The sequence below is a fragment of the Manis pentadactyla genome, chromosome 1, assembly GCF_030020395.1.
Source record: "Manis pentadactyla isolate mManPen7 chromosome 1, mManPen7.hap1, whole genome shotgun sequence".
Taxonomy (NCBI): domain Eukaryota; kingdom Metazoa; phylum Chordata; class Mammalia; order Pholidota; family Manidae; genus Manis; species Manis pentadactyla.
In genome coordinates, this window is record NC_080019.1 from 212,665,418 (window position 1) to 212,689,586 (window position 24,169).

Here is a 24,169-nt window from a genome sequence, read left to right on the forward strand (position 1 = left end):
TTAGGTTAGAAGAGATTACTTAATCCTAAATGAATTTCCTATGTTACAGACTAAAATGTACTATATCTGTAATGGAAACAAAGATAATTTCCCCCTAAAAATAAAATCATACTCTAAGACAAGCAGTAATAAAACACCTCTCCACAGCTAGGTGTCACTTATTTTATCTGCAACTTTGAGACACCAGTGATTTCAGTCTCTTTACATATATATTTTTTCTATTTGAATTACTTTGGCCCATTTCTTCATGGCCCTAAACGTCTCTCTCAGGCAAGCAGGAAGCAGCTCAGCTAGGCTACCAGAAACCAGACTGAGCGAAATAATTGACATAGATGGGGCTAGCCAGAGGTTTGCTGAAACTAGCAGAGAAAAACAAAAGTGGATCTCAGGTGACAGTGGCCTCAAAATAGCAAGGCAGAGGCCCAAGTATCTAGTCCATGGGAGCAAGAAGAGAGCAAACTCTCCATTTCAAGGGAAAGGTCAGCAAAAGATAAAATACATAAAGGAGCAAGCTAGTGAGCAGGTAGGGTTTGGAAAAATCCATTGATGCTAAATGTAGATTTTTTTTATAGGGCATCTGTGAACAATCCTAAAAGGTAGTTGAGATGGCAAGGTGCTAGGGGCTCAGCCATATCAATAGTAGGTGTGATCTCAAGATAAATATTTCATAGAAGGCAACTTAATAAAAAAAAGTCAGGCTATGCCTAAAAGTATTATCCCTAAAAGTGTGGTTGAGGGTGGTTGATAAAAGGTAGATTCTTGAGCCCCTGACTGACCTATTGAATTTTCATTATCAGAGCTCATTATTTCTGATAACTAGTACTTTAAGTTATGAACTGAGCACAAATGACTTTCTGCCCCAAACCAATTAAGCATAGCAATAAAGAAAAACAACGTTGCAGAGTTTTGTTCCCTGTGCTAGATCACTCTGAAGCTACCATGAGGGATGGGGTAAAAGGCCACATTTTGCCAGCATAGCTCTTAGGTGAATGTACTTCTCTTCTGCTGAAAATATTTTTTATCTGCTGCAAACCTGGTGACTCAACTCAGCTGGGAAAGGACAAAAATGCAATACTATGATTTCATCTTAGAAAAATAAAAATATCAGTTTCAACTCTACTTGTAATTGCTGTGAAGTTCCCAGGTGTTGCACCTTAGGGTTGTGTTTAGGCCCTTAATCCTAATGGCAGGTATGAAGTACTACCAAAACAGCCCAGAGTCAAGGACCTTGATATATAGTCAATCATCCTAAAATATCCAATAGGCTGTTTAATGAAACACCTGGTCTTGGGGCAGAAACACTTAAATAGCAACAGCCTTAATTCTGCAGTAGACTCTAGGACACCTAACGGGAAGCACGGGCTTGGATATAAGCTCAGAACATGAGCCTGTGGGTTCAGATGTGAGTTACATCTCAGTCACATAGGTGGGTAGATAGCATGTTTTTGCATTATGCATGTACAGAAACCTGTGGTGCAAACCCAAGTGGCTTTGCCATGCTGTGTCTTTTACTTTGCATCCTGTAGAGCACTTGACCAATCAAAAATAAATAAATGTTCTCTGTGTGTGTAATCAGTGGGAACATGTTGCCTTATTGATTGCAGAGCAAGGCCACTCCACCAGGGACAAGGGCAGGGTAGTTCTGCTAAGCTGGTTGATTTGGTGTGCTCCCAGAGTCATGCCCGTATTTAATTTCTCCCTCTCACTGCTTGCACTGAGGAGAAAGCCAAATGGGGAGATACATTATTCATTGTGCCACCAGAATGTTCCAAGAAGGGCACACAAAGGGCCTGCTGTATCCTGCTGTCTGGGAGCCTTCTCCTCCAGCCTTTTTAATGATCACAGATATTCATTTTGGCCAAAAAGAAACTGTAAGCTCAGCAGCATCTCTGTGGATCCAGGTTACACACAAAATGTATGGGTAATAACCTAAGAAAATTTAGAAACAAATGAAATACTGTAACAGTGATTTTCCCAAGTGTGAGAGTTCCTTTAAAATTGAATCACTGATGGTAGAAATGATTACTGGACAGCTGTCAAACAATGATTATAAATTCAATTTAGTGTTGTTAGTCTTTATAAAAAATAGCAAGGGATGTTCAAAGGCCCTACACGAGTGCCTATGTGTGAAACTAGCACACACACACCCTTTTTATTCAGTTAAGTATTCTATTTGGTTCTATTTGGTTGTTCAGTTCAATAGTGCAGAGGCAAAACAAATGAGAGGAGACAGACATGCCTGCATAAGGATAAGCCATTTCTTTCATTTGTCCGTGCTTCCACCTTCTTTCTTCTCACCCCTCAAATGAGCATTTGAAAGACCAAGAAACAGCAGTCTCCTGACAGCTGGTGTATGTTTGAAAGCAGCAAGTGAAAGAAAATCCAATGAGAAGTGAACTCTTCTCCTATTCTTTGTTCTCTGATTAACAAAATGTGGCTGCTGCCATTATACTTGTGTCACACCTAACAGGGACCTAATCGTGTGTAATGCCAGATCTTAGCAACGGTGATGAGGTGGGGAAGTGTTAGGAGATAAAAGAGGTCTCTGTTTAGAGAAAAATTCTGCATTGCTGAAGGAAGGGTTTGTAAGAGTGGAAAAGAACAGCAGGGAGAACTGTGAGAACACATCCTACTGTGACCCTGACTTCAAACCCTGACACATTTCGGGGACAACGGATTCATTACTCATTTAAAAATAAGTAGTGGGGTGATTCTGACATCAAGCCTCAGTTATGAAAAGAGTGATGAATCTTCAACAAATGAAAATATTTTATAACTCATTTGGAGGCAAAAACTGACCTGAACTGATGTGAGGCTATCTATAGTCTTAGCATGAATATTCATACTTTGTGCTACATAATTATAACTCTGTTTGCTCATGGAGTGCTGACCCAGACTCATCTGGGGATATTATGTAATACTGGGTATGCTTTGTGGACTGTATTTTCTTACTAAAATTAAAAATAAAGAACAACACTTAATTCTCAAACATTTCTGAACCAGTTTCCGATCAGTTTGTGGGCCTATCCTACATGCCAATCCCAATGTTACATGTAGAAAACATACAGTGTGCAAAGCAGACAGCATCCTCCCCGCAAGAACTGTTTCTTCTAGAAGTACGGACAGACAAAAATCAGATAAGTATAGCTAAGTTTATATTTTTAATGAACAGGCTTTTTTTAAGGGTAATTGTAGATTTACAAAGTAGAAAAATTGAACAGAAAGTACACAAAGTTCTCATATACCCTTTCTCCTCTGTTTACAATGTATCCTATTATTAACATCTTGCATTAGTATGGTCTCTTTGCTATAATCAATGAGCTAACTGATACATTACTAATTGAACTCCATAGTTTACAATAGGGTCCACTCTTTGTGTTGTATCATCCTGTTTTGGCAAATGTATTATAACACTATCACACAGAATTGTATGCTGCCCTAAATACCCACCATGCTCCACTACAGCTAACTCTTTTAATCATATTCAAATAATTACTATTAACCTATAAGAACAAATAAAAGTATAGAAACACATATGTGCATAATTGATTGGTTTTGGCTAAAGAATTCTAAATGAGATACCTGGGTCACTAATTCACTAAATATTGCTTCCCTAGTAACATAAGTATATAGTGGACATCTATAGTTTTTACCTGCTTCAAATCCATCGCACCTCTCACCTTCCACTCTTTCTTTGGTGAACCAAGTCCTCCACTTTCTAAACCTAAGTGGTTTGGATAGACAAAAGTCCTTTATCCAAGTTGAGAAGAGATGTAAATCAGACCTGACCAACTGATATTCCATTTCCCTGCCTAAATTGATTCCCAAGCACATGATGCAAGTTTGGCTAATAAGACTTGATTTCAGAGCTTTTCATGAAAATATTAGGGGAAAAACTTATTTTACAGTCTAAAATGACTTGGTGGGTAGAAACCTGGAGCTTCCAAAGGCTTCCACATAAAGAGCCTTAAAAAAAAAAAAATGAAGCACCAGAATGAATCTAAAATGAAACTGGAGGATGGGGGCTGTTTTGATGACATCATTTGGGCTGTGGAACCAGATTTGTCCCAAGCAAGGTTTATCCATGAGATTCCCAGATATGTGAGCTGATGATTGCATTTCTTTAAGTGAATTTGAACTGACTCTTATTAGCTGTAGTTAATGACTCCTAATGGAAACTGTATTCATAGAAAGTACACATCAGTTTATTCAGTGGGTTCATTCATGCCACTGATCTTCTTTCTCTTCTATTTTCTTTTGGCAATTTTCCAAATGCACTTGTGTGTATAAATGCACATAAATAGGCCTTCAGAAATATGGCAGGCAAAGATCTTTTCTCTGTGAACCTATTGTCCATTTCTGCGTCTTGATCTTAACTTGGTCATCCTATGATCAACGGCTCCCTAGAAGGTCTTTCAAGCTGTGTTCCTTCTGATTTCTGGCTATATATGACAAGCCCCATCAAAACATGTCTTTCCCCATGGCCTTCCCCATCACAAGACACTATTTCTTTTGGGTGAAAAAAAAATGTATGTAATGGTATGTTCATTCATTCCAAAAACGCTTAGCTTCCAGCTCAAACTCACACATTTGGTGGCCTTTTGAAAAGATCATTAACCTAAAACAGTGGTACTACTCCTAATGTGCTTTGATGTATTCTTTGTATGCAAAAGAACTCTCCTAGAGGTCCCATTAAAAATGAATAAAGATCTTAGACAATGAACATGAGCAACTTCTTCATGAACATATCTCCTCGGGCAAGGGAAACAAAAGCAAAAATGAACAAGTGGGACTATATCAAGCTGAAAAGCTTCCGTACAGCAAAGGATACCATCAATAGAACAAAAAGGCATCCTACAGTATGGGAGAATATATTCATAAATGACAGAAATGATAAAGGGTTGACATCCAAAATATATAAAGAGCTCACACACCTCAACAAACAAAAAGCAAATAATCCAATTAAAAAATGAGCAGAGGAGCTGAACAGACACTTCTCCAAAGAAGAAATTCAGTTCACCAACAGACACATGAAAAGATGCTCCACATCACTAATCATCAGAGAAATGCAAATTAAAACCACAATGAGATATCACCTCACACCAGTTAGGATGGCTAACATAGAAAAGACAAACAACAAATGTTGGCGAGGTTGTGGAGAAAGGGGAACCCTCCTACACTGCTGGTGGGAATGTAAACTAGTTCAACCATTGTGGAAAGCAGTATGGAGGTTCTTCAAAAAACTGAAAACAGAAATACCATTTGACCCAGGAATTTCACTCCTAGGAATTTACTCTAAGAATGCAGCAGCCCAGTTTGAAAAAGATATATGCACCCCTATGTCTATCGCAGCACTATTTACAATAGCCAAGAAATGGAAGCAACCTAAGTGTCCATCAGTAGATGAATGGATAAAGAAGATGTGGTACACATACACAATGGAATATTATTCAGCCATAAGAAGAAAACAAATCCTACCATTTGCAACAACGTGGATGGAACTAGAGGGTATTCTGCTCAGTGAAATAAGCCAGGCGGAAAAAGACAAGTATCAAATGATTTCACTCATCTGTGGAGTATAAGAATGAAGAAAAAAACTGAAGGAACAAAACAGCAGCAGACTCACAGAACCCAAGAATGGACTAACAGTTACCAAAGGGAAAGGGACTGGGGAGGATGGGTGGGTAGGGAGGGATAAGGGGAAAAAAAAAAGAGGCATTACTATTTAGCAGACATAATGTAGGGGGTGGGCACGGGGAGGGCTGTACAACACAGAGAAGACAAGTAGTGATTCTATAGCATCTTAGTACGCTGACGGACAGTGACTGTAAGGGGGTATGTGGGGGGGACTTGATGATGGGGGGAGTCTAGTAAACACAATGCTCCTCATGTAATTGTAGATTAATGATACCAAAATAAAAAAAATAAAAATAAATGAATAAAGATCTACAACCCCTTCCCCCAAAATTCTGATTAGATAGATTTTGAGCTGGAACACAAGTTATGCACATTTGAATCATGCATCCCAGGCTATTAAGATACAGGTAATCCAAGATCATGGGTCACCATTTATGAAAGAAAAATGGAGGGAATATCTGTAACCACAGTAGGCTGTTTCAAGCACCAGAGGGCTGCTAGAACTGTTCACCAAAGAAAAAGAACACTTGGGTAGCTTCAAATCAAATGCTGGAAATACCTTTCTTTTATGCCTGCATAAACGGAATGTCTCCTATCATAAATGCTCATGAGGATAAATTCTGTGAAATAGAAGGTGTAAAGGATTATAACAAATCTGCTTTGGCTCTTGATGCTTTATTTATTGTGTATTAAAAATACTCTAATTCAGATTCAACCAAGCTCCTGTATGATGGGGAGAAACAATGAACCTATCCCTGGCTGTATCTCTCTAAGCCTCCCAGAACCAGAGAATCCTTCTCACAAACAAAAGTACAACCAGAGCTGAGGTTGTCTTTTCTGTACTCAGTCATAATTTCACACTTTCTTGGAGACCATCTGTTTTAAGCCCTTCTGGGGGCAACGGCTGGTGTTATTATCTCCTCAAAGACACTCTATGTTTCCCACTGCCTTCCCTGACATTAAATTGCCTGAACACGGAACACCTGCAGGCCATACTTTCATGTTACATGCTCCGTAGCTCCTCAAGTAATATTCATGAACCTTTGCACCTGTCTCTTTGGCAGCTGAAGTACCCCATGTCTGCCTTTCCTTAAATGTTTTCGGTTTTGAATTTGGCACACAGTGAATGCATCAATACATATACGAGAAAGCGTGAAAGGGAGTAATCTGGGAGCTGTTCAAGCAAAACTCAAAACATATTTCTAACAGGAAAGATCCAGTAAGTTTGAATTATGTATGCTTCTCATTCTGGTGTGGAAGTATGTTAGTTATTCTGTATGGTGTGCCTTAGGCTGCAAGGCTGTCATGATGTCCCTGATGATGTTGGGAGTGGACAAAAAATTGAGATAAACTTCATGGCAGGCAGTGGGCTCCAGATATGAGTCCGCCCAGTGGGCCATTGATCTTCTAATTGAAAGTTGGTACGGAAACCCAAAGCAGAGTTATGTTCTACATCACTCACTGACAGAATCCAGAAGTCCTGCTAGAGAGAGACAAATACAATCACAACCACTCAACTGAGGCAGAGATGTGCTCAGCTTTGGAAAAAAGATTAGGTTTTGGAACCACAAATCAACTTCTACCTCCCCTTCCTCAAAAGATAAACCTTGTGTCTCCTATTTGAAGACATGAAGAATAATGACAGTAATAACTACCCATTATTGAGCGACTAATAAAGACTGTGCTAAGTAAAAACACTTAGGCCCAGTTTCACCCCACAGCAACCCTACAGATTGGTTCTATGTTCCTCCTGACTTGATGATAAAGTGAGGCCTAGAGACAACTCACCCTCATAATAGGTGGCAAAAACAGGGGTTTGAATCTGGTTTCCAAGATCAGGGTCAAGTAGTGACATTAGGATACACAGTGCAATTGCTTTCTAACCACCAACAAATAACAAATGGCATTCTGGTATGTTGAGTAAGAATGGTACCATCAAGTGTGAGTGACTTCAGATTTTTAATCCAACCCCATTTCTGAGAAACAAAGGTTTTCAGAGGGAGAGTGTTTTGCCAAAAGACACACAGATACTAAGTGAAGGAGCTCTAGCTCTGATATTCTGATAACGGATTCAATGTTTTTCACAGTGCCACAGGCTCCCATCAGTATATTGTTTGGCTAACAGTAGAAGTTGTTTACTCTTACCTCCCAATATAGTGGAGAAGAAAGATGGAGTCATCCCTTAGGAAGGGAGAAAATCTATTTTGTCAATATTTATATCTTAAAACTTTGGTTCAGGAGAAAATAAGTGAATGCCTATTTCCTTTCAGTACAGAGAAGAAGGGATAAATGTAAGCACTATATGCTCTACTTGTTACTAATTCTTTCAAATTACAAAGTCATTCTTTTTTGGAATTACCAGCATATTGATTCACAGAAAGGATATTTTGTCCTAAAGTATCCTCTATAGAAAACTTTATAAGAGGGGATTCATAACCTTTCAAAATGACAAGCATAAAATTTACATCTAATTATTGAGCATTCTGCCTTTTCTGTCATTCTGTTGCAAGGTAAAGTGGCATGCACACTGATTTGGGCAAACACAAAGCAAAAATTCTTTCAGTAAAGGGATAAATGGCAGCAGAAAATTCCACTGACTTGAATTCACAGGCTTATCAAAAGTGGGGAGAAGCATTTTCTTAGCTTTCCTAAGGCAAGTTAAAAAGCATGTCCATTAAGTTGTTATGCCCCTTGAATAAGTCATCCATCCACCTGTACTCTTCATTTCAGTAACAAGCAATGCTGCACTTGCAACCTGGAGAAGGTGGATAACCATGAGTGTCTCCACCTATGTAACAAAAAAAAATCTGTTTGCTTAAGCAGTACACCAACTATGTAGGAAGTAACTGGTGGCGGATCCTGGATTAACATCTCTTTTTGATTCAACAAGTATTTATAGTCCCCACTATGTGTTTGACCATATTCAGCACAGTGAGGATAGAGAAGTAAATAAACACAGTCCCTAAGGGAATGCATGTTCCAGGCTGGGGCAGGCAGATTCCAAGCAATTTATATACAGTTTGAAAGGTGACTAGTGCTACGAAGTAAAAAGAAAGAGCATAGAGAGTCCAGAGAAGGGACTGCAATTTTAAATGGGGTTACCAGTGCAATACTTTATGAGAAGATGATATTTGAAGCAAGACCTTGGAGGAGGTGCGGGAACAAACCAAGAGGATATCTGAAAGATGAGGCACTGCAGGCTAAGACAGAAGTGACTTCAAAAGCCCTGGGGCAGTGGGAAGATGCTTAGCACAGGTAAAACATACTTTCCACGTCCCTTCACTCTCTTCTTCTTGGACACACACAGACACACACCACCACTACCACCACCACAGCCAATGTGCCTGGAGCCCAGAGAGCAGGGGAACATGCACAGGAGATGCACAGCTCTACCACCCATCAGGGTCTCACCTCTGCCATGAATGCCTGAGTTCTCCAACCCACAGCATAGAGGCCAAAGCAGGTGTTGTCACTATATCCTTATTTTACAGACAAAGTGAGGCACAAAACCCACTGGAGGGGGCCTGGAATGCCCTGGCACCACTATGGTATATTTTTTTTCTTTTTCTATCTGAAGGGATGCAGATGGAATTAGGGAACTGTACTTCTTGATCATTTTTTTAAATGTACAATATGCCAACATCTGGGAGTTGTTTATAGTTTAGGAATCAAAAGCATGGACTCCAGATAAGAGTGTCTGGGTTCAAATCTCAACTCCACCTCAAAGTGACCCTGAGCAAGTTGCTTAGATTCTGGGCCTCAGCTCCCCCCTTTGTGAAATGGAGCCTACAGTAGCATTCACAAGGTTATCTGTGAGTATTAAATGCATTAGTAATTCAAAGTGGCAAGGACAGTGCCTCACGCTAACAAGTCCCACACAAGAAAGAAAACACAAGATGCCTACAAATTCCCTCTTTGAAGACTGGTTCAGGGTGGCAGGCATTGTGGTTAGGGGAGGAGAACAAACCCTTGCTAATTCTTAATGTTTTTCTGGTAGGTAGGAAGACATACTGTCCCCCAGCAATGCAGGTGCAATACAATTTTTCTGAATGGAAATCACTGTGGACACAAACTTCTTGCCTCAAGGAAAGTAAAAAAGTGGGTCATAACATCTCTCTCCCCTCACCCACCAGCCCTCAAAATCAGTAGCTTGGTTCGGTCTAAAAACACTCAAGTGTAAGGTACACAGTACCCATCTTTGTTCTTCCCCTGGGTGTCTGAATGAGTGATGCCAACATGCAGGCTCAGAACAGGTGTCTAAATCAAAGAAACTCACCTACACAGGGGTGGAAAACATTTGAGTATTGTCTGCATTTAAGAGTGAGCAAAGGAAATAGAAGCCCCTTTGATTGGTTTCCATCTTTCGATCTCATGACATTTCTATCTCAACATCAAAAAAGCCAAGTATGATGTGGAACAAAAACAGGAGATCTCTCTATTTTTGGCAGGCAATAAAACCTCCCCTCCAATGAAATGGCCTGTCCTTCTGCTCCCAGAACATCCTGTGCACTATGACACCTCCCCACCCAGACTATGACAGTACTTTTTCACTTGTCTGTTGCTTGTATGCTCTTTGACGAAAGGAACCTGAGTTAATGTGGTTTTTGTTCCCCAGGGTTTGTCACTCTTTCTGCCACACTGCTGACATCTGACCCATCTTTAAGGAAGAGTTAATAACTGAAGGAAACAACTTACCAATGAGTATAAGTTGGTGTGCAGCACAACCAGGGTGGACAATCAAATATCCTAACTGCTTCTCAAGTACTAGTTACAAAGAACTTGGTGCTACTGGAAGAACTTTTGAGAGAACTAGCCAAAGTTTAACCAAACAACAAAGTCAATTTTTAATTTTTTAATGAAAATTAACTTTTCATTCTATTTTAAAAGGAATCTTGTCTTTATGAAGCCCATCTCTACAGAGGAATTCTTTGTCATTAACTCATTCCTTAATATAATGAATGTTTTCTGAGCGTCTATTCTAATCCACATGCTGAAGATACAATAATGAACAAAGACAGATAAGGTCCCTTCTTTCCTTCACTGAGCATCTACTCACTTACAAATTGATGCTTAGTAATTGAATTAAAACACAAACAAAACACCCTGATATGGACAGGCCTAAGACATCACCTAGTCTAATTGGTGATTCTTATCATTTTTTGAATCAGAGAACAACACTGGTAAGAAGGTGGAAAGGAACTTACATATACACAAAATTTTACATAAAATTTCAGGTTTCATAGATTTCCCTGAAGATTATCCTTGGACTTCAGGTTAAAAATTCCTGATCCATTCTGGCTATAACATTTTACATATGTATGTGTGAGGGTGTCTATATTTACCTTAAAAACACAAAGTAAAAATATTGCCTCATAAAAGAAACTTCAAAGAAAAGGTTAACTATAAGTAATTTTCTTTGGGAGTATTTCAGGGGGTTAAGAAATTGCAAAATTTAAAGTAAAGGTTTTAAAATGACAAGGAAAAATTAATAATTAGAGACAATATGTTCTCTTTTAGCAGCAAAGTAATAAGAAAATATATTTCAAACAAACTATCCTCAACTCAGTTAATAGAAAACTCTTGGTAATAGTGTTGGAAGCCAGTATCAAAGATAGTATAAAGCAGAATTATTTTGCCTGGGTAATGACAGCCCTCAAATGAGAAGGAAGCATTTATTACCAAACATTTGGGATTTTGATCCAAAAGGCATCCCGAAGTAGTATTTGAGCAATTGTTAGCATTTTCTCAGAGGGAATTCAAGAGTTGACAGTTGATAGACTTCTACTCTAGACAAAATTTCCAGCATATGACAGATGTATTTATAACCTTTCCATAGGTAATTACTGAAATGTGTGAAGTACTTGGCCAATGTATATAGGACATTCAGTGTGCTGTCAACATAGCAAAAATTACAGGGTCTGAAAAAATAACCACAGAAATATATGCATAAATGAGGCTATCTATTTTGGTGAATTTAAAAAAGGCTAGTGATGATTTGAAGATATGATGATCAAAACATAATAATTACAGCCAACCTTTATAAAGCATTTACAATGTCATCGGGCATAGAATGGGAGAAAATATTTGTAAATTATATATCTGATAAGGGTCTAATCCTAGACTATGTGAAGAACTCTTACAATTCAAGAATGATAGGACAACCCAATTAAAAAATATAGGCAAAGGATCTGAATAAACACTTCTTCCCAAAAGATATACAAATGGTAGATATGCACACAAAAGACGTTCCACATCAGTAGACATTAGAAAAATACAAATCAAACGATATACCACTTCATACCCATTAGGTGAGACATTATATATAGAAAAAGAAACAACAAGTGTTGAAAAGAATATGGAGAAATTGGTACCCTCAAATATTGCTCGTGGGAATGTAAAATTATGTAGTTGCTGTGGAAAATAGTTTGCAGTTGCTCAAAACATTGACACAGGAATATGACTCCTACATACATACCTATGTCAGGGGTCTCCAAAGCCACCCAAGGATTCAGTGATTTGCTAGGGGGCTTCATAGGACTCAGCATATAGTAGTACTCAGAGACATGATTTATTACATCACGGTATGAAAGGATACAGAGCAAAATCAGTAAAGGGAAAAGGCATGTGGAGTGAAAATTGGAGGAAATCAGGGACAAGCTTCCAAATTCTCCCTCAAAAGACTCAAAAGCAACTTGCTTTGAAACACCTGTGAAATGTCTAACAGCAAATTCATTGGAGATTCAGCACCTGGGTTTTTATTATTAGTCACTGGTCATGTAGGCAGCCCCCACTTGACACATACTGGATTTCCACTCCCCGAGAGAAGGTATCCAGCATAAACCATTTTGCTTGCATAAGCAGTATTGGAACAGTGAACTATTGTTATTAGTTAGGGCAGTGAAAAACCTACAGAAATCTAAGTTCCCATATGCTGGTCAAGGGCTAAATTTTAAGCATTCCTTTCAAACACAGCAGCCAGACCTGCTAAGTTACCTCTTTTCTGCACAATATCCAAGAGAATTGTGATAGTTGCATAAAACTGTGAATTTACTAAAAACCAGTGAATTGTAAGCTTTAAAATCATTAAAATGGTGCATTTTAGCTAAGTTAAAAAAAAAATTCAGGGATTTTAAGAGAAGACATACTTTTTTTTCCTTGGTATCATTAATCCACAATTGCATGAGCAACATTATGTTTACTAGACTCCCCCATCAACAAGTCCCCCCCACATACCCCATTACAGTCACTATCCATCAGCGTAATAAGATGCTATAGAATCACTACTTGAAGAGAAGACATACTTTTGAGAGCAACCATATATTTGATGTACTAAGTTTAACTGGTGTATTAAAAAATGTAATGGGCAGTGCTATGGTGAACTGTGTCCTCCTACAATTCATTTATTGAAGCCCTAAACTTAAGTGTAGCTGTATTTGCAGTAAGGAAGTAGTTAAGGTTAAATGAGGTCGTAAGGGCAGAGCCCCAATCTGATAGGATCAGTACCCTTACAGTAGACACCAGAGAGCTCAAGCTTGCTCTCTGCAATGCAAGGACACAGCAAGAAGGTAAGCTAGGAAGAGCTCTCAGCAAAAAATGAATCAGGCAACACAGTGACCTAGGAATTCCAAGCCTGAGAAAGTAAATGTGTTGTTTAAACCACTCATTTTATGTTATTTTGTTATAGCAGTTCTAGCTAAGACAGTGTGGATAAAACGAAAGTTCCTGTGGCCAGGATTCTCACCTGGCCCTGGTTGGCTAGCTCACTACACACATGTGGGCAATATGTTGATATTGACTCTATATAATAAAGTGCTCTTCCCAGTGCTCTGGGCAACATGGTGGCAAGGCTGTAAGGCTGCAGGAGAGCAGAGCAGAGGCTGGAATGGTGGCAGTGCCAAAGACAGAGGCCCAGAGGATGGCTGTGTGGGTAGAGAAGCACAGAGGACAGCTGTGCAGGTAGGGTCGATAGAAGATGGCTGTACAGGCCAACAGGCCCAGAGGCAGAGACCAGCTTGCTACGTGCAGACTCGCTCTGAGTGGATGGGATTTTAGTGATTGACCTGCCACCGTGGAAATAAAGTTGGGTATAACCCTTTCACCCCAAGGAAGTTCTACTGTCATTTCTTTGGTCACATTGACTCCACAGTGAACTTGCCTGGGGCTGAAACCCATTGGCAAGACAGACAGGGACTATGCAATGTGTTTTATATAAAGTATCTCACTTAATCCTTAAAACAATCCTGTGAGATAAATTATATTTATATTTCCTTTCTACAGAAAGGCTTAAGAGAAATATGCTAAATTAACACAAGGTGGGACTTAAAGTTTGATATTAAAAATCCACGTTCAACCATACTCTATAATGTCTCAAATTATAATGATACTGTGAAAAAATTTATAAATTACAAGAATACATGGTAAAAAAGAGGCTTACAGTTTAAAAATTTATTTTGCATATATAATTTACCCTTTCATGCATGTATTTATACAATCCCTTTTCCTTTATTATGTTGCTTTTCAGCAACTGCTTCTTTTAGGAGGGCTTTAGAAACATCCAGTTTTAAGTTATGTACATAGAGGCACTGCTTCATTCTGTTTTTGGAAATCACTACAAACCAGTTACTAGAACCAACTTTCTACATTACCAATGAAGGAATCATAAACTATGTGGAAAATTTCAAAAACAATAAATAAGGGTGTTATAGGAAAATGACAATAAATCCAAACAATTATTCTGTATTAATGAAATGTGAAAGAACTATTAAAAGATACTCCCAGTTTGAATCACAAAGTAAAGCCTAATTAATTCCTACAAAAGAGTCATGCCTTGTTAGAAATAGAGATGGACAAGTGTATATTCAACAAATGCAAATATAAATAAATCAGTGTCACCATATTAGTATTAGAGAAGGTAAAAGTAAATGATAAAAAGGAGAAATCTTTAAAATGATAAAGTGTTGAATCCACAAAGAATATATAATAGTTATTAAGGTGTATAAAAATAATATAGAAGCAATATTTAAAAAGCAAATATTATAGGAAATATAAGGAGAAATGTGTTAAAACACTTTAATACTACGAACGATTGATTTGTTTCTTTCACTCTGTAACAGTTAAAATAGGAAAACAATTAAGTACATAGTATATGATAAAGGAATAAAAGCCCAAATACACAACCTAAGATATGAAGAGCTACAAACATAGAGGAAATTCAAAGAATCCAAAGAGATTATATGAGTCCATGTTATGCAAGTGGATCAGTAGAAAAATATTACTGTACAAAAATAACCCTAGAAGAATTAGAAAATCTAATTAGGTCAGTTTAACAGAGTAGAAAGTTGTCCAAGAGCTATGAAAGAATCAGACACAGATGGATTCACAAATTATATAAACATTAAAAAAATCCAATGGTATGTAACAGTTCCTGAGCTAAGAAAATCAAGAAAAGCTTCCAAATTATTCTAAATTCCAAGAAACATACATACCAAAATCTAACAAAAATAGCTCTCTCTCTGTCTCAATCTCTCTGTTTCTGTGTCTGTCTCTTTAATTCTCTCTCCCCACATCAATCTCAATTTTGACATTCTCCTAAATTTCAGCTAAACAAAATAAATTTGCTGCAGAGAAAAATATGTAGTCTTGTTTCCTTAATATCAAGGTTACCTTTGAACTAATTTAAAAATAAATTCCTAGTATATTTATGGCCATGGGGAAAGGGAAATTTGATCAACCTTCCTCATTTGAAACTATATTCAGAATGCTTAAGTTTTTTACACATGACATGTATAAAGTGCTCCATAAAATCTAGAATATAGAGCAGACCAATGTCAATGTTTAGTAATAAATACGGGTCTAAAACACTATTTCAAACTGAATTCTATATGGGCAAAACCATGGATCTCTAAACCAAAACTTCATGAAATCTGATGCTTGGGAGAGGCCTAAGAAATGTTTAGCAGACTTTGACTTCTATTGTAGCCATTCCTTTTACTCTAAGGTCACAATTATATAATTTAAGACCCATATCTCCTCTATACGGGGACTAATAATTATTCTATTTATGTTGTCTTACTATGTGGTGCTGATTTCTTTGAACTGACTGGTCACAGATTGAACAGATTAAAATTGCTCAGAACTATAGCAATTTTCTTCATGACTAAATAATTTGCTATGGATGAAAAAAACACACAAAATTATCAGGCAGATTCACAATGGTATTTCTTCAATTAGAGCTCTGCTTTCTTTTACTTAAAAACAGAAAGATAATTCTGTCACTGGGGTGTGGATGCAAGGAAGTGGTGCAGCTCAAGAGAGGAATGGAGGTAAAAACATGTATTTGTATGATGATGAAGTTCAGGTGAATATTTTGATCTGGGGTCATGCCCTAATGATAATTTTTTATTTGAATACATTATCTATGTGCCAGAAACCTTTATGAAAATCTATGAAGACTTCTCTGTAAAACTTGTGAGCACTTTTAATTAAAACAGAATCTTTGTGAGACACCAGAGGTGTGCACACACAGTAAAAAGCACATGTGAGAACACATCAAGACAGCCAGCTGCAAGCCCAGTGGGGGAACCAATGTTGTCAACACCTTGATCCTGGACTTCTAGCTTCCAAAAAAGAGGAAACAAATTTCTGTTGTTTAAGCCAGAAACAAGACAAAACAACAAATAACAAAAATTGAAAAAAAGCCTAGAATCTTTGTTTTGAAAGATGAACATGTGAGATTTTCATTTTTAAGTGACCTAAAGTTCCTCCTCACATCTTGTGATTTTGTGAAGTTATCTTTCACTTTCACATTGTCACACCCTCAGAGACTGTGGTAAAGAGGTCAGTAAGTAGACCCAAATTCACTCAGCATCACCATATGGCTTTACTAGTACTTATCAGTCATCCTGTATGGAACAAATACAGTGACTAAACTTTACTTCTTTGTGGAAAAAACACCACCCCAAATGAAGTCATGCTACAAGGTATTTGTGAATTTAGAGATTTCCATAGGACAAAGGTCTCCTAAACCTTAATAATATATTCTACTTTAAGAAGTGTATTTTATAAAAGGCCATGGTTTGTCTCAATAATTTGATTATTGTCCATTTTCTTTCCATGCCTTTAAACTGTTTCACCTCTTGTTTATACAAGACCCAACCTCAACACTAAGACTGACACAAGGCCAAGAAAGCTCTCACTGCCCTCTCTGTGTTCCCCTAGCCTGTTCCCACACTGATACTGATTCCTGTACTGGCTTTGTGTTTGGGGCTGGATACATGTTTAACTTGGCTTTGTGTCTGGACTACAGGTCACATGGTCTTCCTCCACAGCTGAAATTCAAAAAGTGTTTTCTTCCCAAACTCTCAGGTTCCTTTTTGGCAAAACATCCAATTCCCTGGTAGTTTAAGTAGTGAAGAAATATCTCTAGTCTCAATATTTCCCCACTTGGCCATTCACTATGTAGAGCCATGTAATTTCCTAGTGGTACACTTAGATTTGTCTGTGGGAAAAACAGTGGGAAGCACTCAGTTTTGGAATCATAAACGTCTGAGTTTAAATCACAGTATCTCTATTTCTAGCTATGAGTTGTTGGAACAATTATTTAAACTCTATGAACCTCACTTTCTTTATAGTAGTAGTATTGTAATATTACAGAATAATATATAATTATATAGAATAGTACACAATGATATAAAGCTACAATATTGTTTCTAATTGCATTTCTTTATAATAGTATTATAATAGCATTTACTTGTATTTTTAAAGGATTGTTGTGAAATTTAGAAAATGCCCAAAGTCCTAGCACTCTGCCTGTTATATAGTGGGCACATTTTAGTAGTGAGTGATCACTCCTAGGATTACTAAATTCCTGGTGTTATTACTATTACCAGTTCTGTAAGGAAGGGTAACATCCATAAGAATAATGAAAATAGCTAACATTTATAGAACATGCTCCCATGACTAACTGCTTTACATGTATTGCCTCTTTCAACCATGAAAAAGGCTTTATCATCTCTACCATCTTTTGGATTCTACAGACAATGAATCTGAGACTTCGAGAAAGGTTGAGTTCTTTCCCTACAGCAATATGCCTAAATGACAGAGCTTAAAATAAAATGCAGGTAGGTCTGGGGGAATCCAAAGCCTACTGTATATTTCATATTTCTTTCTTTCTGTATTTATTTTATTAACTCACAGTATTCCCATTTTACAGATGAGACTATATAAGAGAATATTATCTCTCTATGGCTAACTAGCATATTGCTGGACTTGCAGTAGATGTTCAAATAATTTATTCTGCTGGCTATACATTTATATTTTTTATTAAAAGGATATAGCCATATCACAATTCAGAAAAAACATGCATTTTTAAAATGGCATGTAATTCCAACTCCTTAACAGCAACTTTTGGTATATTTCTTTCTTTTTATAATAGTTGTCATCAAATGCATGCACAATTTTGCATCAAGTTTTTGCATCAAAGGTAAGTGCTTTCCATAATTCTACAGAGTCCATGAGCTACACTGTTAATGGTTGATAATTCAGTAAATGCTGAGTGATGATTCACCTGTAATTAACAATCAGAGCAGATCAGCCATGAAGCCCTTTGATGAACTTTATCATGGATAACATTTCTTAAAGTTCTTAATACAATGAAGGGGCAGTGGAAAAAAACTAGTTGAGGACTCACACGCTTGAAAATATTGTACCAAGTTTACTGGGAGACAGGCTCTGTCAGTAACTAGTGATAGGGTTTGGCCAAGTTCTTTATTATCTTTGCTGGCCTTTGGACCCTTATTAGAGAATGAGCAGGAATTTATATTCTCTCAAAGGTTCCAACCAGTTTTATAATGTTATTATGATCACTGCCTGGTCCCAGTTCTGACACTCAGCAGGGGTGTGACCAGACCAGTTCCCTGGCATATAAAGAGGTGATACTAAGTGTTTTCTTCTTGTATGCTAATCCTCCCTGCGGAGACATTTCTAATCTGGAGGGCGGTGCTCATGGGCCCCCCTTCCCGCATCTTCAGGGATCTTGCCGACCTTGCCATCACCCTCAGCTTCACCCAGTCTCGGGTGTTCTTCCTCCTCCCTCCTTCCTCCACCTTCTTAGAGAAACACTGGGGAATCTTCAGTACATCAAGCCAACAGTCCCTTGCTAAATCTGAGCCAAAGATGTCTATTGTGTTGCTGGTGTAGTGTTTTCATTCCTTTTCCATTAGTTTCCAACATTTAAAATAAAAATCAAGATTGACAGAGTCTCTTAAAAACCTGGAAGCTCTTGTAACGGCGGACGAGCATTCCTATGAGGCAGAAACTGTAAGGGACTCGGGCAAGGCCGGCTGCCTCGGATGAACCACGCACTCTGCAAAGTCCGGGCCACACTCTCCATTACCTCCTATTATCGTCTGCCTGGTCAGCTTCATTTCTTTCTTTTCTTACCTGGCCTCTGTAGGCATCTGGATTTGTGACACCGTGTAACATGTCATAAAACTTTGGCAGAAGAAGTCATCAAACACCGACAATTACTTGGAAGGCCGGTGGTTCAAACAGTTCGTTCAGAAAATATCAGATCTCTTTGGTCTGACTGACCCTCACTTGAATACAATTCCCAATTCCATTTGTTTCATACCCTGCATTTTACTGACATAATGTACACTGTACTTGCACTGTATTGATGTAATGTTTACTTTTCTGCTTTGAATTGGGGGTCAAGTACATTTCCATTACTGTAAGTGAAAAAAGGAAGAGATTCACCTTCTTTGAGAGGGTACACCCCCAGTGGAGGGTCTGGAAGGCCTTTGACACAAGCAAAGGGTAAAATAGAGCTGTTCTGTAGGTTCACTCTGCATAAACTTACTCACAAAATATTTTCCTTAGTAACAAACTTTATGAAATTATTTGTCAGAGGTAGAAATGGCCTCAATTATATAAACGAAATGGAGCATTTAATTTGTAATAAACCCATGGGTGGCCAGAAAAATAACATTGTATCTAAAATTAGTTGAAGACAGCCACAGGATTGGGTATTTCTCCTGATTAAAAAAATGAATGCAATCGACACTTTTTAACATTTGACTTTTCCATCTAGACACACAAAAATTTAATATAATTGGTCAAAGCAGGAAAACAAAAGACCAGGTTACAACTACACACAGCTTTCAGGAAAAGGAAATTGCACTGGTTACGGAAACAAGAAATTGTGGATGCAGCTGTCACTACTAAAATATAAGAAAAAACAGAATAAAACCGTTGTGTCACAACAATGTACAATTAAAACTATTCCTGACTGGTTTTTCTTTTTCCTCTCCAATTAGGACTTCTGTCTGGCCAGAGAAGCAATCTGTAAACTGCTTTTCACACACCATACAAGATGGATACCAATTTAAAAAAGCATTGTTTGGCACTTTCTGAGGTCTGTACAATAACAAAAATTCTGATACCAAAATTACTTTCCTATACTGCAAAACTAGAAACCCAAATTCCTCATTTGTAAAATATGTGATTGTGAAACACTCACAAGGCATTTTTACTGGAGGCTATATTTAGTAACCTTGGTTCTAATTATTACATAGGCCACATATTATAGCTAATGCTAATAATTTATTTTTCATCAGTGACTTTTCCAGAGGGAAGGTAATGATATTTATAGAGTGATGATTATATATGTTAACAAGGGGTGCTTAGAAATAAGTAATAATTGGGGAAACATGTATTGTGGAATTGTAATAATTACTTAATAATTGAAAATATTTTTTAATCTGTGAAATTGTTCATCTCACAGAATTGGAAAGAGGGATGGTCTGGAAATCTAGTTTAATTCTTTGGCCTTAGGCTACCTACACACACTTGCTGTAATTCTGGGGGTGGGGACTGAGTATCAGTAGTTCCCACTCTCCACAACACATTAAAATAACCAAAGAGAGCTTTAGAAATTCCTGGTGCACTTAAACCAGTCAAGTCATAATCTGGGAATAAGACCTAAGCATCAGTATTTTTTAAAGCCCTTCCCTGCCCCAGGTGATTCTAATGTGCAGCCAATGTTGAGATTCACACTACATTGCTTGTAATTTCAGGTCTTTTTCAAGATTAAAAAACAAAAAATAAAACAAAATAAAAACTATTAATACACTATGTGTTCTAAAAGGAATTATTATCTCTACCAATGAAATTAGGCTTGTCTGTTGTAAATGCAATATGCATTTTTGCTGGATTTTGCCTCATATTCTAAGGCTATACTTCTTATGATCTGGTGTAAAACATAGCCTTATGATCTAAACAAAGCAAAATTCACTGGGTAAGGGGGATGGGGTGTGTGAGACATCTGAAAGAGATATGCCACCTTTTATTCTGAAGTTGCAAGAAGTAACAGCAATTTAAAAATGTGCACTCCTTTCTATAATGTAATATCAAGCATTAAGCCAGGCATACATAATTGGACTTGCACTTAAAGTTCTCCTATTAGAACATTTAATGAAGAATGGATAGTTACTTTATATATACTCCACATATACATTATATGATAATATTTAATACAATATATACTAATAAAACATATAATATATTCCAACAAGAACACTTAGTTTGTTTATTCATTATAATATAGTAATGTTTTTTTTTCTTTAAATGGCATTTTTAATAGTGCAGGTATATCAGCAGTATGATGTTCTGAAAAAATTAAGTGACAAAAGGAGATTAATTTTGGTCTACATGAACCTTGCTTCTTTTTGTTTTAAGGAAATTTTATCTACTGAAATAAAGTTGGCAAAGTTAGGAAGGGAATCAAAGTTGACCGAAACTGGCACAGTTACTCCTCCTCTAAGCCAAACATGTCCTTAAAAAGGTTTAAATAGTTAATGTATTTCACAGGAATAGGTGACGGCATCCCGAGCCACACATCTTCACATTTCTCTTTATCATATGACACTGCTTCCAATGCGGGCATTGGATGTATTCTCCAGTTCAGGGCACAGAAAAATGACTCATAATTTATTTGTTCTTCACTGTCTTCAAACCTGAACGTATTATAATCCACCATCTTTGCGTGCCTATAGTCAGCAGCTACAAACAGCTTCTTGAGCTCTCTGGACTTGGGTTCTTCTTTGAGCTTTTGTAGGGCAAGTTTGATGCTGCTCTTAGGAAACTTATCTGAATGCTTTTCCATGTAGTTGAAGGTATATTCATCAGCATTGAGCAGAAGAAATAGGTAGCCATTTAAATTCACTTTAGCTCCAACATACAGCTCCTCGGCCTTGATATACTCTGATAGTTCACTTTTAAAGATTTCTTGTCCAGGCTTCTTAACACGACTCCTTTTCAAGAACTTCCCACCAGTAATCCCTGAATTCTTCTCTATAGGTTCAAACACTGAAACTGTGTCATCGCTGAGAAAATATGAAATAACAAACATCCTGTCCACGTCGGCACATTTGTATGTGAACAGTTTAGCGAAAAACCGGAGTGTACTGCTTATGTTGACATTTCTGTCTTTTTCCATGAACTTTCTGATCTTTGTATGAGGTGTGGGCATGAGAGCTATGCAGGAGCGGAGAGAATCCTCTTCAGAACCAAAGTTGGTATAAGGTGGAAATTTCCTTTCTATTTTCAGAGGAGGTGGAGCCTTACATGGAATGGAGGTAAAGTTCTCAATTCCATATTTAGTCTTATAATACGTCTTTGTAAATTCATCACAGTCACAAAGGAGCACTTTTCTTCCCCACACATTGATGATGGTTCCTATGGACAGGTCACTATCTTTGTAAAAGTCTTGGTCTAATTTTCCTGCCTTGTGTCTTTCCAAAAGGCAGCAGCTATGCGCTCGGTTCTCTACCGAGCCACGACACAAATTGAGAACTATTTGGTCTGTTACGTCGCCTGGTTGATAGACTCCAGGTGGGCCATACTTGGGTAGCTTTCTCCTCTGGAGGAAGAATGGCACAGCATGCCGACCTGAGTTGTCTGGCAAAACTTCTTTGATTTCAATAGTGTCATCAGACAGAAAGTAATGCAGGATGAGTTCTCTACATTCCCCAAGCAATGAGGCTGAGTCATCCCACAGGCAGAAGAAACGCAAAACCTTCCTATCATACTCAAGGAACTGTTTCAGAGTATAAAAGGACTCATAGGGACGTAAGGGCTTCATGCACTCTAGCATCTTTCTCCGTGTCTTCACGTAAGGATCTTCTGGACACTGTCCTGGGGGATTTAATTTGACCCCTATTTTCTTCAAGAAGTTTTTTGTGAACGTATCACAGTCATAAATCTTAAATGTCCGGCCATAAAAGACAATGTCTATGTTGATATTAAAATGATAGACAGTATAAAACTGATCCTCATCAGGAGGTGGGAGAGAAATCCGATGACACCGGATTGAAGTCCCTTGAGGCAGTCCACTATTTTTCAACTCTCGTTCATTTACTTGAATGGTGTCATCTTCAGGGTAGAAGTAGATTTTATAGTGTCTTATTCTATATTTTTCTTCACTCATATCAGGTACTTCATCTTCTACATAGGCATCAAAAGATAATACCTGCTTATCAAAAGCTACCCAGGATGGCACATTGGTTGCTGTTCCTCTAGGAAATGCACTGTATTTAGGCTTCACCTTTTGTCCAAGTAGCAGTTCTCCCCCTATTCCAGGCTTATCTTCACTCACCAGCATCCTAACATTGTTGCAAAAACCCCAGTGTTGAGATTTGTGGAACTTCTCCTTTCCTACCTTGAGTGTTTCTGAAGCTCATTCTTTGGCTTCGTGAACAAGAACCCTGGCATCATCTTCATCCCATGCTTCGTGGCTCCCGCAAATCCTAAGGTGGTAGGGGCTAGCCACCACACTGTGCAGATCCAAGCGGACAGGAGGAGCCAGGTGACCTTGGCTTCTATAGTAATGTTTTTATACTAGGAAAAAATCCTATCATTTTCTTCTGGACTGTGTGTGTGTGTGTGTATGTGTGTGTGTGTGTGTGTGTGTGTGTGTGTGTGTGTGTGTGTGTGTGTGTGTGTGTGTGTGTGTACGTGCGTTAGTGCACTTACTGGGAATGAGGAAATGCACTACCTTTCCAAGAGGTACATGAAGGTCTCCAGATTTCAGGTTTTGAATATTCATGGGGTGGGACAAAAAGCGACAGTGCTAGAGCCTCAGGCCCATACCAGTAAGGCTCCTTTATTAAAACTTCACAGTTCTGTCTGTGAAGGTGATTTCTTATCTCCCAGAGCTCCAGCACAGCAGCTGAAGATAACCTAATTCTCAAAAATCTGGAGAGGGCATCCCCTCCAAGAATGGGAAGTCTCCTAAGGAATCCTTTATTATCACCACTTCCAATAATTATAACGATTTCTTATAAATAATATGGGTTACTTTTTATGCAGTAGTTGAATATGAATACCTTTTGTTGGACACTCCTCTTCCTTCTTAAAAAATGTCATCATCTTATTAGCAAATGAAGATACTTTATCATCATTATAGTTGTCAATGTGTGTAGTGGATACCGGAATTATTATATATTTCAACTTCATGTCACTAGCTTTCAATTTT

The 24,169-nt window shown here is 37.9% G+C and overlaps 2 protein-coding genes across 5 annotated transcripts in view; both read right to left on the minus strand.

Annotated features, from left to right (window-relative positions):
* CNTN4 (contactin 4) overlaps positions 1 to 24,169 on the minus strand; it is a 979,742-nt gene that overhangs the window by 323,029 nt on the left and 632,544 nt on the right. The gene's annotated exons all lie outside the window — the stretch shown is intronic.
* Positions 21,270 to 24,169, minus strand: part of LOC118908579 (EF-hand domain-containing family member C2-like) — a 32,416-nt gene continuing 29,516 nt past the window's right edge. The window contains exon 2 of the mRNA XM_036878242.2: positions 21,270 to 23,364. Within this exon, the coding sequence (XP_036734137.2) occupies positions 21,443 to 23,364 (1,922 nt within the window). The 3' untranslated portion in view covers positions 21,270 to 21,442. The remainder of the gene's footprint in view (positions 23,365 to 24,169) is intronic.